General features: G+C 33.8%; 1 protein-coding gene across 9 annotated transcripts in view; it reads right to left on the bottom strand.

The window, feature by feature from the left end:
- Nucleotides 1–17,419, bottom strand: part of DENND1B (DENN domain containing 1B) — a 257,532-nt gene that overhangs the window by 26,815 nt on the left and 213,298 nt on the right. For 8 of the 9 annotated variants that reach the window (XM_063794083.1, XM_063794087.1, XM_063794102.1 and 5 more), the window contains 4 exons: nucleotides 12,758–12,848; nucleotides 6,484–6,524; nucleotides 5,682–5,750; nucleotides 706–762 (listed from right to left, as the gene is read on the bottom strand). In XM_063794083.1, the coding sequence (XP_063650153.1) occupies nucleotides 706–762; nucleotides 5,682–5,750; nucleotides 6,484–6,524; nucleotides 12,758–12,848 (258 nt within the window). Of the gene's footprint in view, nucleotides 1–705; nucleotides 763–5,681; nucleotides 5,751–6,483; nucleotides 6,525–12,671; nucleotides 12,849–17,419 lie in introns of those variants that run through there. The other variant, XM_063794123.1, reaches the window with a different exon arrangement.

Here is a 17,419-nt window from a genome sequence, read left to right as displayed (position 1 = left end):
TTAAATAAGGTTAATGATCTTAATTATTTATACTGATAAATTTAATTTAATAAAAATAATTAAAAATCTTTGATTACTTTGAATAATCTGAATAAAATTTATATAAAGATAATTTGCTATCACTACACTGGAAGATTTAAGTAGTATGTTTTCTCCAAAGGTAAAAATTCAAAACATAACTGATAATAAAATCTGCGAAGATACAAATTAAAATCAACACACATATACACATATTTACATATCTGCAATATTCATAACTTAAATACATACATAATATTTTGTAAATTAAGAACATTCTTCATTTTAAAGTAACTACTATTGGAATGAGAATATCAAAACAAATGATGGCATTCCTGGGTTACTTCTACACAAAAGATATCTTTTAAAAATATTCTTAGCATAAAGCAAGAACTTCAATTGTGATATCAAGGCAATTAACTTTATGAAAACATACATCCTGTTAAAACATCTTTGAAGATTTCCATAGTTCTGTGATAAAATATTCAAACAGTAAAGAGATTATTCAGTGAATGCATACAGAAGAGCAGATAGTTGCCAGAGGGCTTGTTATAAAAAATACATTCTTGAACAAAGGGCTAAGCATATTTCAAATGTCATTAAAAACACAAATTTCTAATTTGTAAGTATAAACTTCAAACTAATACAAGAATCAAGGTAAAATGGAAAAAAATGAATATGACATACCTTGTGTTTTAGTTTACTCTTCACTTCCTTTAGTCCCAGCTTTGCATGATTTTTTGCCTAGAAAATGATAATGAATGTGCCTGGCTCAGGATGGTTCCATTACCATTTAAAGAATAAGTATACAAGATAAAATTTAATGACAATTACTAAATATTCATATGATTTAGAAAAAGAACAGATTACAATCTAACATTCTATTATCAGGGATACACATATCACTTACTATTTTATTACACCTAAATCAGTTGGTAAAACCGTTAGTCTCTTCTTTGTATACAAGTATCATACGAAGGCTAACATTTAGACTATTTTGTTTCCTAAACTATAAAGAACACAAAAGGAATAAACCAGATTACAATGTTAAAACTGTAACAAACTGGAGGAACAGAGAAAGTACATCCCCACAGCAAATTATTTGGGTAGATGTTTGAACTTGAAAAAACTTTGGCAATTTTACAAAGCTTTATTAAGAGCTTTTACAGGCAGACACAGAATTTTATTAGCAGAGCCATCTTAATGGAATGGTATTTCATATATAGTTTTTCTGGTAAAAATTAAAAGTCATTTAACAATTTAAAGCTATCCTCATGTTTCACAGGGAACCTGGCCCCAGCATTTGAGTTTCTCACATCCTGCTGTGATTCCTGTGGGGTATAACTTAACTAAAGACAACTGGGGGCTTTCACAAAAGCCTTAGCCTTTGTTCCACTAGAAATTCCTACTCACAGTGGCAAAGGTGAAAAAGAGGAGAAAAGGAATTCATATTTATTTTGTTTCCTAAATATATGACTGTGTGCCGGGTGCTTAGCATGATCTTAGGTAGTTATCACAACAATTCTGTAAGATTAGTACTACTATGATCACATTTTAAAATAAGGAAAGTGACTCAGGGAGACTGTAATCTAGCTAACTATCCTCGAATCCACTTGATCACACTAATATTTTCAGATGCTCTTTAGTATACAGAGTTGAAGCTACTAGTGTCAGTCTCTTCCATGGTTCTATAATTCCATAGTGCACTGATTCATTAAAATAATTGTTGTCCCATGTCCTCCTCTGACTTCCTTCAGATTACCTGGAAGGCCGGATATAGGTTCTCTCTATCCTTTTCAACTTACCAATTTGAAGCTTAACAAAATGCAAGTATTCTCCAGAGAAATGCTCCAAGCAAATGGCTTTGGTAATAATTTAAAATGGAGACCTAACAAGAAAGATGACTCTGAAAACCGTTTAGCCAAATAAAATATGAATTCCACTTTGCTGTTATTCTTAAATTTATACAAGTGTGTATGATAACTCTAGTTTTCTTTATGGCCCCTATCAGCATAGAAAAACATATGCATGAAAAGCATAGGAAAAAAAATTTTAACTATAAAAATAAGTATAAAAATGTTATAAGAACAGGATGGAATCATTATTTGTTTTGACAAACACATATTCAGTATTTCTGTAGTATGTTCAAAGTGCAGAGCAAAGTGATAGGAAAACAAATATAAAAGTAGGGACAGTATCTCTTACTGTACCTTCATGTTCTGCTATAACTCCAATGATGAGTATAAGGCCTAGTTCATGACAGGCACTCAAATAATTTATTGAATAAATGAGATAGAGGTAAAAACATGATTCCTACTTTTGAAAAATTTACTATCTATAGAAAACCAAGGTAAGTAAATTCTGTTATACCACACAACAGAAATTAGGAGTTTTATTCATAGCAATTTGTGGTCAAAGAAGGAATTTCAGAGTACAGATTTCAGAAAATGAGCAGTCTGGAAAGATCAGTTTTGGAAACAATTACAAAGATCACAGAATGACTGACTTACCTGCCCCAAACCTCCTGATTCAGGGATGATATGATCACAAGATAAATGATAAAAAAGTGATTAGGTATATTCTAAAGATCTTAATTCACCTGAAATTAATTTAGGGAACAATCCTCCAGAGTAGAAACCTTTTTTTTTTTTTTTCCCCTGAGACAAAGTCTCACTTTGTGGCCCAGGCTGGAGTGCAGTGGCACAATCTTGGCTCACTGCAACCTCCACCTCCCAGGCTCCAGCAATTCTCCTGCCTCAGCCTCCCAAGTAGCTGGGACCATAGGAGCACGCCACCACACCTGGATAATTTTTGTATTTTCAATAGAGATGGGGTTTCACCATGTTGGCCAGGCTGGTCTCAAACTCCTGACCTCAAGCGATCCACCTGCCTTGGCTTCCCAGGTGCTGGGATTACAGGTGTGAGCCACAGCACCCGGCCCAAAGAATATAATTTTTAATTTGAAAAGATTTTACTTCCTTGCAGAGAAGAGTTCAAAATAAAATACTCCACTGATTAGAATGATAAATTTTAAAATAATGAATAGGGTTTTGAACATGTTTGCTTCATTGCTGTGCTTTTGTGAAAAATATGAGTGAAATTAAGGCAAGACACATATTTGGCAAAACAATACAACTTCTCTAAGCCTAAAAAAACCCTCAACTGCCCGCTCCAGAAGAAAATGAAGGGCTATTGACTGTGAAACCATTTTTAGAATCTTAAATGAATGTGAGAAACAAGGATCAACATTACTTTGCTTTTTCACATGGTAGTTGTGTACTATTTCATTGTAAAAAAAAATCTCTTCAAAAACTGCACTTAAACCACCAGAGAGGTTTCCTAGGAAAGCCATAGAACAACCAAACAAAACGCAGAGGCTGAGGTTTCTAAGGGAAAATGATAACCTTGTCCTATTTTGGCCTTATGGTTAGGGATCAAATAATTCTAATTTTGGGACTGTATTTTTTAATTAACTCTATAGATTAGCTTCCCTACTATAAAATTTAATATTTGAATGGAATTTTTAAACAGAAAGGGTGGCCACATTCATATCACAATTTTAACTCAAGGAATAACAGAAGTTCTAAACTTTTATTAAAATATACTATTTTGTTATTAATTCAATCACATCAACTCACTTACCGAGAAAAGCTTTTGAAGACAAATTCTTACAAAATCAAAACCCTTGCCTTAAATATTTTTAGAAATATAAAATATCCGACCTATTGAATTTTAAAAAATTTATTGAACACAACACACTAGCTTCTCTCCTGGGAAGTTACTAGACTAGTATTGAGAGAGAAATGTACACAGACAAAACAAGTGTTGAAACAGAAGGTCCTACAGATACAAAAATACGTATATAAACATTTTTGTGTAGGGTTGAGAAGACAAAAATATGTATATAAGCTTTTTTTGTGTACGGTTCAGAAAAATTTTTTCAGGGGAAATAATGTCTGAACTAAGTCCTATAAAATGAACTGGTGTTGACTAGGTGGATAAAGGCCAAGAAACTGACATTCCAATTAATAGGAATGGCTTGAGCAAGAATCAAAGGGCAGAGGAGAATATCTCACATTCATGAAATGAGGAGTAGCTAAGTATCTTCAGAGATATGGAACATTCTGAGGAGTAGGGGGAAAAGGAACTAGACATGAAGGGTTGGGTTTTGAAGGGTCTTAATTGTCATATTAAAGAGTTTTTTTACTTTATCATTTATTATTTACTTTATTATTCTTACTATTATTCCCGTTATTTTTTTTCTGCAAGTCTTACAGCAGCGGTGTCCAACCTTTTGGCTTCCTTGGGCCACATTAGAGAAAGAAGAATTGTCTTGGGCCACACATAAAATACACTAACATTAACACAAGCTGATAAGCTAAAAAAAAAAAAAGAAAGGGAAAGAAGAAGATGAAGATGAAGAGGAAGAGGAAGAAGAGGAAGAGGAGGAGGAAGAGGAGGAGAAAGAAGAAGAGGAAGAGGAAGAGGAGGATGAGGAAGAAGAAGAAGAGGAAGAAGAAGAAGAGGAAGAAGAGGAAGAGGAGGAAGAAGAGGAAGAAGAGGAAGAAGAGGAAGGAGGAGAAGGAGATGAAGAGGAAGAGGAAGAAGAAGAAGAAGAAGAAAGAAGAAGAAGAAGAAGAAGAAAGAAGAAGAAAAGAAGAAGAAGAAGAAAAGAGAAGAAGAAGAAGGAAGAAGAAGGAGGAAGGAGGAGGAAGGAGGAAGGAGGAAGGAGGAAGAAGGAAGAAGGAAGAAGGAAGACGACGACGACGACGAAGAAGAAGAAGAAGAAGAAGAAGAAGAAGAAGAAGAAGAAGAATTCCAAGAAAAATCTTGGAATGTTTTAAGAAAGTTTAAGAATTTCTGTTGGGGCTGGGCGCAGTGGCTCACACCTATAATCCCAGCACTTTGAGAGGCCAAGGCGGGCAGATCACTTGAGGTCAGGGGTTTGAGACCAGCCTGGCCAACATGATGAAACCCCGTTTCTACTAAGAATACAAAAATTAGCCAGGCATGGTGGTGGGTGCCTGTAATCCCAGCTACTTGGGAGGCTGAGGCAGGAGAATTGCTTGAACCTGGAAGGCGGAGGTTACAGTGAGCCGAGATCGTGCCACTGCACTCCAGCCTGGGTGGCAGAGCGAGACTTCGTCTCAAAAAAAAAAAAGAATTTGTGTTGGGCCACATTCAAAGCTATCCTAGGTCACATGCAGCCCACAGGCCATGGGTTGGACAAGCTTGCCTTGGAGACTCACGGAAGAATGTTAATAAACAGTCAATGCATCTTTGAGGGAAAAGACCTCGCTATATTTTTCTTTTTTTTTTCTACTTGAGTCGCAAGTACACAGCAAGAATGTAAAATGTTGTTAAATGAAATAATGACATTTTACAAAATGGTACCCCATCCATAACTGTTTCAATTTGCTGCACAACTTTGCCGATAGCTTTGGAATAAAATGAGAACCACTTTTAGATTATATAAAAGAAACTACCCTCTGCATGCAATGTTATAATTTTAACAATTGAATTTGCTTTGGTCAATATTAATCCTAATTTTTTTAGGTTTATTTAAAAGAAAAATAGAAAATATTCAGAATTTATATGTCTATCACCTAGGAAAATGTTTTATAATTTCATAAATAGGATTGTTAAATATCAAAAAAACTTACAAATTTATATGCTGTCCGTACAGCAGGGGTTGCTTTGGTCATTGCTGTGTTGAACAGTGCACCTCCTTTCTGCAAAAGAAAAACAGAAACATTTCCAAAAACTTTTAGCTAAAATGTCCTGAAAACAAAGTATTACAGTAAGTTGCATATTTAAAAAAAGGGCTTTACTCACAACTTAAAGACCTATACAAATTATTTCATGTTCAGTGTTTTCAAGTTTCTATGTACTTTAATAATTTCAAACAAAATGTACACTTTCCACCTTGTTCTTTAGTTGATATAATACATCACTTAAAAATCATTTCTTCCTTGAAGCTTAGGTAGACTTGAGCAATATGACTAGTAATTTGAATGTATTTAAAGCTTAATAAGAAAGAAATACAAGTTTATCAGCTGTTTTAATATCGGGCAAATAAAGTCTCAGTCTGGGGGAGAAAGTTTCATATTTAAAAATCATATTAACAAAACTATATTACCACAAATTATAAAATTGCCATCAAATCCTACTACCCCACCTAATTTCTTCTTCTGGAAAATAATATAAGAAAAACAAGATTTGGCAGTAAAATCTTGCTTTTCAAAATGAGCCATTTATCTTTGGACCAAAACTTTCCATTTAAAAATTATCTTAAAGAGTATCAACAAACTATAAACATAAAATAAGAATATTTTAAATGTGACAAAATATACAAACATTTCAAATATTTCAAATAAACAGCATAAGTATAAACAGCATACTTTTGCTGAACATTTCTCCATTTATATTAGAGTGAAAGAATAACATTTGAAAGCTTATGATTACCTTGACTGTATGCACCCATTGTTGATATGACCTCGGGTTCCCTGGAATATATAAAAATGAGATGCCAGGAATGGTTGATCAAAAATAAATCTGTAAACCAAAATTTATCAAGAACTAGTATTTGCACAATTTTTAGTAGGCAAATTTTATATGCAATGTTGAAAAGTAGTTCTAATAAAATCCAGCGATCAGCATATCTGGTTCCAAATTCATAAATAATTTAGTCAATAAGATGATATCAGAAGGTAAAAAAAGAAATACATATACAACTTATCTAATCTTTCCCATCAACTGATCTCAGTTAGATTTCAGCTACCTTCTTGTTTAAAAGCTTAAATACTCCCTAAGTCGCAGGGGTAAAAAGTCACAATAAAAAAACAAAATCCCAGGCCTGGTGTGGTGGCTCCCACCTATAGTGCCAGCTACTTGAAAGGCTGTGGCCAGGGCACTGTTTGAGCCCAGGAGTTCAAGGTTGCAGTGTGCTAAGATTATGCCACTGCACTCCAGCCTGGGAGACAGGGCAAGACCCCATCTCTTTTTTTTTTTTTTTTTTAAAGTCCCAGTGGCTACTCAGACACTATCCAATACAAAGAACCCCTAAAACATACTGTTCTCCTCTACTCTGTGGCTGTGGATTTTTAAAGATGTATCACCTTGCTCTTACAAAATAGAGACAAAATGATCTCAGCCCCAAAATTTCTTTCTAGCTGTTATCTTTGCATCCCTAATCAACATCAGGCAAGAAGTGTCCAGCTCTGGATTCACTTCTGTATTTAAAATCTTACTCTAATTTAAAAGAAATATCAAAAAACAATTTTTATTCTGAAAAACATCTCTGACTACTCAGAACACAGCATTGCACCTTTTCTGGAGGATGAAACATGAAGACAAATTTTTTTTCTTAACTTGTGAAATAACTACAGCAAAATGTAACTACCTAAAATAACCTTTGTAAAAATAAGTTGCCCTGTTTAAAAGGTATGAGTTTCAGGTGGTATTTGGCTTGACCAAACTTTTAAAAGTATATTTCCCTTGTAAAATAATAAAACATTCCAAGTTATTCTACCAATTTATTTCTCAAGGAGATTTTTTAAACAACAACAAAAAAACCCTGCAGATCTTTATTCATCCAGATTATTCATATATGTTTCTGTATTTAAAAGCTCTCATCAGTTCATATACTTTTTACTTCTCTACTAAAAATGGCTGAGTGGAAATCACATATTTAAGACTTTGTTATTATTCACAGTATTCTGGAAAGTGTTTTAATTATTTTCCCAAAATGAATGTAAGAAAGTGGAAGAAGAAACAAACACCAGTTTAGCATTCTGTAACCTTTGTCAATCCAGAAAACAATTCTTTTAAACCTCTGAACCACAAAGAAACTAGCTATGATAAAAGTTTCAAACTATTGTAGAAAGGTTAGGGTCTTATTTAGAACTATGAGGAATTTTAAAAAGCTAATTTTCAGCTCTGTACAAGTCATCGCATGTTTTTATCTACATTATTTGAACTGTATTTTTCTACTGTAAAATAGGCAAACAGTGCCATAAGCAGTCAGTTCAATGAGAAGGAAGTGGGCTTTGGAGTCCAATGGACCTTTAGAGCTCAGGCCTACTCTATCTTTGTGAAGGATGTGATTTGGGATGAGGTCCTTAACTTGGCTGGGCATCAGCTTCTTCATTCATCAAATAAGCATAATAGTCATTGTCCTTCAGGATTATTGTGAGGATGAAAGATAATGATTAAACAATGTTTAGTATGGTACATAGTATATTGAAGAAATATCATAAATGATCGTTATTACTATAAATAATTTGCCAAAATAGAAAACTGAGGTTCTATGATGACATATTATTCAGCCATGTTCTCAAGGCTAGCAACTGAAACAGAATAAGAATCTAGGAATTTAATCCCCGGTTCATTATTCCTTCAACTCTGAAAAACTCCCTCTAAGACTGCTAAATAAAATATGATTAAAACTTAAGTTATACAGAGTTTCCTCTGTATCACACCCAAAGCAATTATATTTGAAAGGGAAAGGGGCTGCTCAAGGCTAATACCCTGAAAAAGAAGGTTAATAGAGAGAATTACCAGTAATAATCTAAAATTTCATAGTATAGGGGCAAAGAAGAAGTCCCTTGCTTCGATGTTATGAAAACATGGTACAATTTAGGTAGATTCCTATTTTAAAAGTTTTAAGGGCTAATTGTGCCTTTAAATTTTACTGCTTTTATGATTTAAGGTTCCTACTTCCACAATATTTATGAGAAAAGTACATTATTCTTTAGCAGTGTTAGAAAAAGGCTGTTATTCTAAAAATTAATTTGAATGCTAAAGAAATCCCTCAGAATCCTTCTTTTAAAATAACTGGATTATAGCAATAATAGGCATTACTGAGGAAATTCTTAACATTATTTTTGTTAATAAAACTAGTGATTTTCTCACACTTAAGGACAAAATATCTATTTCTCATTTATGCCAAGACTTTCTCCTCAAATGTACTTGCTTAAATTCCAGTAATTTGTACTCATTTATCTCAAAACGTAAATTGGTCTAAATTGTTCAACAAGGCCAGAAAAATGCCACTAAACTGATATTACCTACCACGTCTTCAAATTCCTTTGATACCTTAGTCAGTAAAACTAAATAAGAATGGAAAAATAAATAAATGAACAAATAAAAGACTCATCAGATTATATGTGTAAACTAAGGAAGAAACACATGCTAGTGATAGAGAGTAACCACATACTCCTCATAAAATGAATCTGAAAACATTTCTCCTGTTTAAAGCTGATGTAAATGTAAAAACTAGTTTTATTTTAAATGAAAAAAAGTATTTAAAGAAAGAATATGTTCTTAACTACTCAATATTTCTTACCTGCTTTTTCACAGACCAACACTGTGTTTACTTAAATGCATCCTTTGTTCTACTCCTGTCCTGTTTTATTATCTTTCAAACTCCATGGTTACTCTTCCCTTCACACATTCCTTTTAAGTTAAGGTGGAAGATTTTGCAAGGGTCTCATGAAGGAATAAGGTATGACGTGGATTTCCTTAATAGTCCTGATGAGGGCTCACAGGGCAGAGGCAGTTTTTGAAAAAATGCATGTATTCACAGATTCTTTAACCATACAGTTCCAGATTCAAATGTGAATCTAGATGTTCCTTATCTGATTGTCCTGCACTGTATATTTTTAATCAGAGCCACAATAATGATAAAGCTCCATCATATTCATATTCATTTTATCATAACCATCGGCATTAACAAAAATAGTGTATAAACTACTACTGCAATGATAAAGAGGAGAAAATAGATGTTTCTCTCAAATTTCCTAATTATTGTTGCTTAAAGGAACACAATTTTTTCTTAGCTTTAGTTAATGTTAATTTCTGCCACAGTGGTCTTTCTAGGACTTCATGTGTAAAAAATCTACAAGAAATTCAAAAGAGATGAGAATTTTGCTTTGATTCAATCAGAGTAGGAAAGGGTTAAGTATTACTCTTGTTTACTGAATGTTTTTGCATTAAGAAAATCTACTATAAAAAACAGTATATCTTTGAAGCCACATAGACACATGTGGAATTGAGACTCTGGCCACTACTGGCTGTGTGACCTTGAGCAAATTATTGAGCTGAATACTCAATAAAAATGAGGTAATGAAAGTACCTCCTTTGCTGGATTAAGAAAATGTGGCACATATACACCATGGAATACTATGCAGCCATAAAAAATGATGAGTTCATGTCCTTTGTAGGGACATGGATGAAATTGGAAACCATCGTTCTCAGCAAACTATCGCAAGGACAAAAAACCAAACACCACATGTTCTCACTCATAGGTGGGAATTGAACAATGAGAACACATGGACACAGGAAGGGGAACATCACACACCAGGGCCTGTTGTGGGGTGGGGGGAGGGGGGAGGGATAGCATTTGGAGATATACCTAATGTTAAGTGACGAGTTACTGGCTGCAGCACACCAACATGGCACATGTATACATATGTAACTAACCTGCATGTTGTGCACGTGTACCCTAAAACTTTAATTAAAAAAAAAAAGAAAGTACCTCCTTGGGTGTTGTGAGGATTAAATGAGATAATATTTGTAGAGCTCCTGGGAAAGTTTCTGCCACATATTAGTGCTCAATAAATATGAGCAATTATATTACTATTATTATGAGATAAACAACAAAGTTAGATCAGTTTACTTCTTTGAAGAACAGGTTAATTTCATGACATCGATATATTCTTCTTTCTCACAAGGGTAATGTGAATGACATATGTTTAGAACTGACCTCTAGGAACCATTTTATAAACACACACACACACACACACACACACACACACACACACACACCCCCCCTAGATAGATGGATATCTTCTAATTAATAGTTAGAACACTGCTAATTTTTATTGTATAAGTCATCTTTTTATTTCAAATCCTAACACATTTTGCTTTATTTTCATCTACAAAAAAAGTCTATGTATAAAATAACATAACATAGAATAATTTAAAAATAATGCTTGACAGGCACAAATTTCTAACGGACTTTCTTGCTGTACTCACTGGAATTAATATTTGTCAAATTAGGCTTTCCTTTTAGATAAGTACTGGCTCTCTCAAATTAAAATAAGAGTTCAAAACCTTTTCATTTTAATAAAGAACAACAAAGTAGTGGGCATTAAGTTGTATTGAAAATGCAGCAGTTTCTAAGTCAGATACTTATCGGTAATCATATTCTCCTAATCTTTTTTAAACAATAAGGCTTTTCGTGAAAAATTTTAGTGGGCCCTCCCACCAGAAAAGCCACCTATCTCTACTCTATTACAGAGGTACCTGGACCAATGGTTAAGACTACAGAATTTAACTGTACAAAAGGATCATAGTTCTAGCCTCTTATTGTCACAAAATGTCATCTTCAATTCTATGAAAGCTACTAGCCCCACGGGTCATAAAGATAATGAGACAGCAGTTATGTAAATACTGAATAGATGCCTTAAGCAACTTGTCCATGGGCTGACAAAATTTTGCTTGTCTGAGTTGAGAAGTAAAAAAGTGTTATTTTAACACAAAAGTTCCATTGAAGCTAAATTTTTACCCATGAACTGAAGGAAGCAAGGAGCTGAATGAGTCCACATTCAGCTTACTTGCTGAGTCAAGCAAACTAACTTTTCCCCAAGCTAAATGCTTTCAATGAAATGCTACACTTACATCAGATAAAGGTCCGCAACTACTGAGTTCATTTGTACCTCCTTTAATGAACCAATTATCTCAATGGTTTCTATATTTTCATGATGGGAAAATGAATCTTAAAAATAACGTTAAATTTTGTGAAATGTGTAGATGAGTACTTATTACGTTTTGTCTTTTCATGTGTCATTTCTGAATTCCAGCATCTATTTATTTACATATAGACTGAAATTTTTTTCCCTCAAAACAAACATACAAAGAAGTTTAAAAAATTGCTATTATACTAGGCCAAAAATTAACACACTAAGATACAGAATACAGGGATTTTTGTTTATTTAGTACACTTAATATTTAGAACAGTGCCTAATACATTGTAAGCACTCAGCAAATAATGAATGAACAGGACATTTCAAGGACTCAAGCAAAATGCTCTGCAAGTCAAGACTATACACCACAACAATCGTGCAAAAATATCAGTTTGTAAATTATTAATTGCCTAGATAATTATAACAGTATTTGAACATTTACACTAGAAGGATTAATTGTACTTATGGAATGGTAAACTGGAAACTTTCTTAATGCTGCAGTGATCTATAAAGTAAAAAAGGTAAAGACATCTGTATAATAATAATACAGTTACTTAAATATGTATAAAGAATTTTGGTGTTCAGACCCTTCTTTTTGGATTGTATTACCAATCATAACCTCAGTTCTTAAATTCATACTCAGTAATAACCATCACTAGTAGTTTTCTAGCAGAGAATACTACTATTCAGAAGGAAAGACAGGAAGATATGAGTTGATTGGATTTCTGTATTACTAATTTCCAGCAATATTAAGAGATTATCGAGGCCAACAGCTGCCAATTCAGGAGGCCAACTTAATGCCTTGAGTAACAGGTATCAGGCAAAATAAGCTAATTCCATAGCTTTTATAAGATGAAAAATGTATTTAAGACATTACATATTTAGGAGAAAATCATTAGTTGTTTATGAAATAGGTTTTATCAGACACAAGTGCAAAGACCAAGAAAATTGTTATTGAGAAAATGGATAATCATATTGTAACTTGTCTTTACCTCCACAAAAGCCACCTGAAGTGATCTCTTCTTCAAATACATCAGAGAAACCCCTTCCTGCATTTAGTTTTGCCAGTCGACCATCGATAAACTAGAATTAAAAAGTGTCAAATAAAATGTATCAAATAAAGTGTTATCCAATAAAATGTTAATTTTTCATTTTATAAGCTTAGATTTTTACTTACATCAAAAACATTAATAACAGACTCTTGTATAAATTACACATATATGGTGTATATATACACACACACAAGAAAATTCTCAAACAATGGAAAGAACAGGTGCTCAGTAGACAGCAGCTAATTAATTAAATTGCAAATGTACAGCAAAGAGTCTAACTCTAACTTATTAGCAAAAAATAGCAAAGTGCAGTAGTAAAGATCATAGGCTCTGGATAGGTTGCTCAATGCACAATCTCTACAGAGGAGTTTGTACAAAGGTACTGTTGCCTTGCCAAGCCATTTACCCATGGGGCTCTGTCTTCCCCAGCCAGGCCTGTTTACCCAGTACCTGCCTCACGGTGTTGCTGCAAACAACAAATTAGATTAACCTAGGAAATGTGACACAGCAAGTATCTGTGAGATGTTAGACATTACCTGTTTTCAGCTTATTAACTTCATTCAGTAAAATAAAACACTACTTGTCTAACCTATTATATTCTAAAGCATAATAGAGCACCAAATAATTTTAACCATTTACAATAAAATCAATACAACTTTCATAGTTCCTGGCATACATTCTCACTGAATGACAAGAATTATGATTATTAAGTTAAATACAGTTGAGGTAAATGCATATTGACTTGACATGCATGAGGTTATTTTAGGCAATATTTTTCAGTGTTCTTAAAAAAGAGGTTGGAGGAGTGGGAAACTGAAACTCTCAAAAGCACCCGAAGATCTTTTTCGAAGTGCAGAAATCCAGATACCCTGGAGACTATCTTACATTGCCTGTTCTGCTCCAGTCCTCACCTGTTCCAACATACATAGCATATCAGAATCTCACAGTATTAATGCTGCATTTGCAAAGTATCCTGGGTATTTTTATATGACCAACCCAAGGTGAAAATCAATGATTATACACACACACACACACACACACACACACACACACACATATTACTAGCACTTGGTTACCTTTTATTTTGTTGATTTGCGGCACCTAGAATTTGATATGTTGTGGTTTACTCCATCCATAATTATGATGAAGTATCTTTAAGTCTTCCTTGCTTAAGAGGCAGGGGATAACATAGGAAAGATTTACATGCTTTTTGCAAGGAGGACTTGAAGATGGATTAAAACTTCCATCTTTTGGATGCATCCAAAAACTAACTAATCCTGACCATAATTTTTTACCCTAGAAATTTAAATTTTACCTGAACTAAAATAAAGTAGGTGGTCTTTAAAAAGAAAAACTCAGATACTTCCTTGGTTTTCTGTTTGAACGGTTAATGAACAAAACTAATTGAGATGAGTTGTATAGGACAATACAATATTCCTCAGCAGCAATTTAAGATAATTAATAGGCTGGGCGTGGTGGCTCATGCCTGTAATACCAGCATTTTGGGAGGCCGAGGTGGAGGGATCACAAGGTCAAGAGATCGAGACCATCCTAGCCAACATGGTGAAACTCCATCTCTACTAAAAAATACAAAAAATATTAGCTGGACGTGGTGGCGCACACCTGTAGTCCCAGCTACTCAAGTGGCTGAGGCAGAAGAATCTCTTGAACCCAGGAGGTAGAGGTTGCAATGAGCCAAGATTGCACCATTGCACTCCAGCCTGGCAACAGAGCAAGACTCCATCTAAAAAAAAAAAAAAAAAAAAAGAGGGGGTGGGGAAGAGAATTAACAGCAGTAAGTCACACCAGTTATAAGACTTTGATACAAAAATCTCTTACAGAAAAAATTAAGAAAGAATAGAAAATGAATCAACAGATTCATGTTCAAAATGTGCTTTACCCAGACCAAGGGAACAGAATAGAGACACCTGAAATAAAGCTGCACATCTACAACCAACTGATCTTTAACAAAATTGACAAAAATAAGTAATGGGGAAAGACACCCTTTTCAATATATGTGCCAGGAAAACTGGCTAACCATATGCAGAAGAATGAAACTGGAGTCTTACATCTCAAGATATAAAAAAAAAAATTAACTCAAGGTGAATTAAAGACTTAAATGTAAGACCTCAAACTAAAAACCTTTCTCCCTAGAAGAAAACCTTTCTTCCTAGAAGAAAACCTAGGAAATACCTTTCCAGACACTTGCCTAGGCAAATAACCTATGACTAAGTCTTCAAAAGTAAATGTAACAAAATCAAAAATTGAAAATTGGGGCCCAATTAAACTAAAGAGCTTCTGCACAGCAAAAGAAACTATCAATGGAGTAAACAGACAACCTACAGAATGGGAGAAAATACTGGCAAACTATGCATCCAACAAAGGACTAATATCCAGAATCTATAAGAAACTTAAACCAACAAGAAAAAAACAAGTAACTCCATTAAAAATTGGGCAAAGGACATGAACAGACACTGCTCAAAAGAAGATATAAGTGGCCAACAAACATATGAAAGAATGCTCAACATCACTAATCATCAGAGAGATGCAAATCAAAACCACAAACACCAGTCAGAATGACTATTATTAAAAAGTCAAAAAGTAACAGATGTTAACGAATTTGTGGAGAAAGGGAACACTTATACACTGTCGGTGAGAGTGCAAATTAGTTCAGACCCTGTGAAAAGCAGCTTGGACATTTCTCAAAGAACTAAAAATAGAATTACCATTCGATCCAGCAATCCCCATATTGGGTATATAGCCAAAGGAAAATAAATAATTCCTCCAAAAAGACACCTGCATTTGTATGTTTATCCCGGCACTATTGACATAGCAAAGACATGGATTCAACCCAGGTGCCTTTTACCAGCAGACTGGATAAAGAAAATGTGGTACATATACACCATGGAATACTTTGCAGCCATAAAAAAGAATGAAATCATGTCATTTGCAACCAATAAATGATGCTGGAGGCCATTATCTTAAGCAAATTCATGCAGAAATAAAATCAAATATTGCAAGTTTTCACTTAAAAGTGGGAAGTAAACATTGGGTATACAGGGACACAAAGATGGGAACTACAAACACTGTAGAGTCCAAATTGTGGGGAAAGGTGGGAGTGGGGCAGAGGTTGAAAAACTACTTATTGGGTACTATGTTCATTATCTGGGATATGGGATTATTAGAAGCCCAAACCTCAGCATCATGCAACATACCCATGTACCAAACCTACATATGTACCTCTGAGTCTAAAATAATGAATGAATGGAAACAACTATTAATGGAAAAATGTGGTTTAATCATCCTTTTATCATCATCTAATGCTTTTGAGTGAAAACTGTGGTAAGACAGGTTTAAATAAACATAGCCTAAAATAATGGAATCTTAGATTTTTTAGAGCATGAGTTGTTCTCACAAAACTTAGAACTATTTGAGGACAAGGACCATACATTACCCATTTTCACATCTTCATTATGCTTGGCATACAAAAGGTTTCCTATAGTATAAATTAACATGGAGTGTGGAGTATCAAAGGCCTGCATCACAACTCGGCCACTTACTAGTTTTATGATCTTGGGCCACTTGTCACCTCTAAGACTATTTCTCCTTCTGTAAAATGGGAGTAATAAAAATACCTTATGGGGTATTGCAAGAGCTAATTAAAATAATATAAAGTGTCTGCATTGTGTACACCCAATAAATGCTAAATAATAAAGTCCACTTTCCCCAGTACCACCACCTTTTCTATCTCTGTCCAATTTTTATGAGCTTCCCAAGGGAAAGATCACTGTCTTTCACATGTATGCATCTTCAATACCTGGCAAAATACCTGCCATAAAGTTTGAACTGAGTAAATGTTGTGGAAAGACGGAAGTACACTTTAACAATGCTGAAGTTCATATACTTCTACCCAGTTTTAAAGGTAAATAATTATAATGCATAGAACTAATTCATTTCATTCTATCTTGAGGTCAAAGCTAGGAACTTATAATGTTGGCATCTTTGCTACACATAATGGTAATTTTTAAATAAGGTGGTTTAAAACGCATGCAAAATTTGACTTGCACACATTTGTAACACAGTATTATAAATCAAAGTGATCTCATTTGATGGACTAGTTATAATTTTTTAAAAAATAAAGTGAAAGCAAAATGATAAAGTGAAAGTAATACATTACTGACAAATAGAACAAACTAAGACATCCTTTAAAGGACTTAATTTGCTCTAAAAGATTAAGACTAGAAGACTTGCTAAAAGGTTTTCATTTTTGTGTTTACTGGAAATAATCCATCCATTTCAGAAATAAGTGGAACAGTTCAAGTCTAAAAAGCGATAAATCCCAAAACTATTTACTGATTATGCATTTTTGAGTATGAGTAACTACTCTGTCTTACTAACCTAGTGATTTGAGCCAATAGAAATTAATCACTCAGTAAAATGACATGTGTTATCACTGACTTTGCAAACAATCTTGTCAGTGGCAGACACCAATGTACACAATGAGTGAAAATGTTTGTTCTTATAACAAAAGATTGATTTCATGCATATACATACATATATTATATGTAGATGCATATAAATAGACATCCAGGAATAAACTGA

This window comes from Pan troglodytes, chromosome 1 (genome assembly GCF_028858775.2).
Source record: "Pan troglodytes isolate AG18354 chromosome 1, NHGRI_mPanTro3-v2.0_pri, whole genome shotgun sequence".
Classification (NCBI taxonomy): Eukaryota; Metazoa; Chordata; class Mammalia; order Primates; family Hominidae; genus Pan; species Pan troglodytes.
The sequence above is the reverse complement of the archived record's forward strand: the minus strand, read 5'-3'. Positions and strand labels throughout refer to the sequence as shown.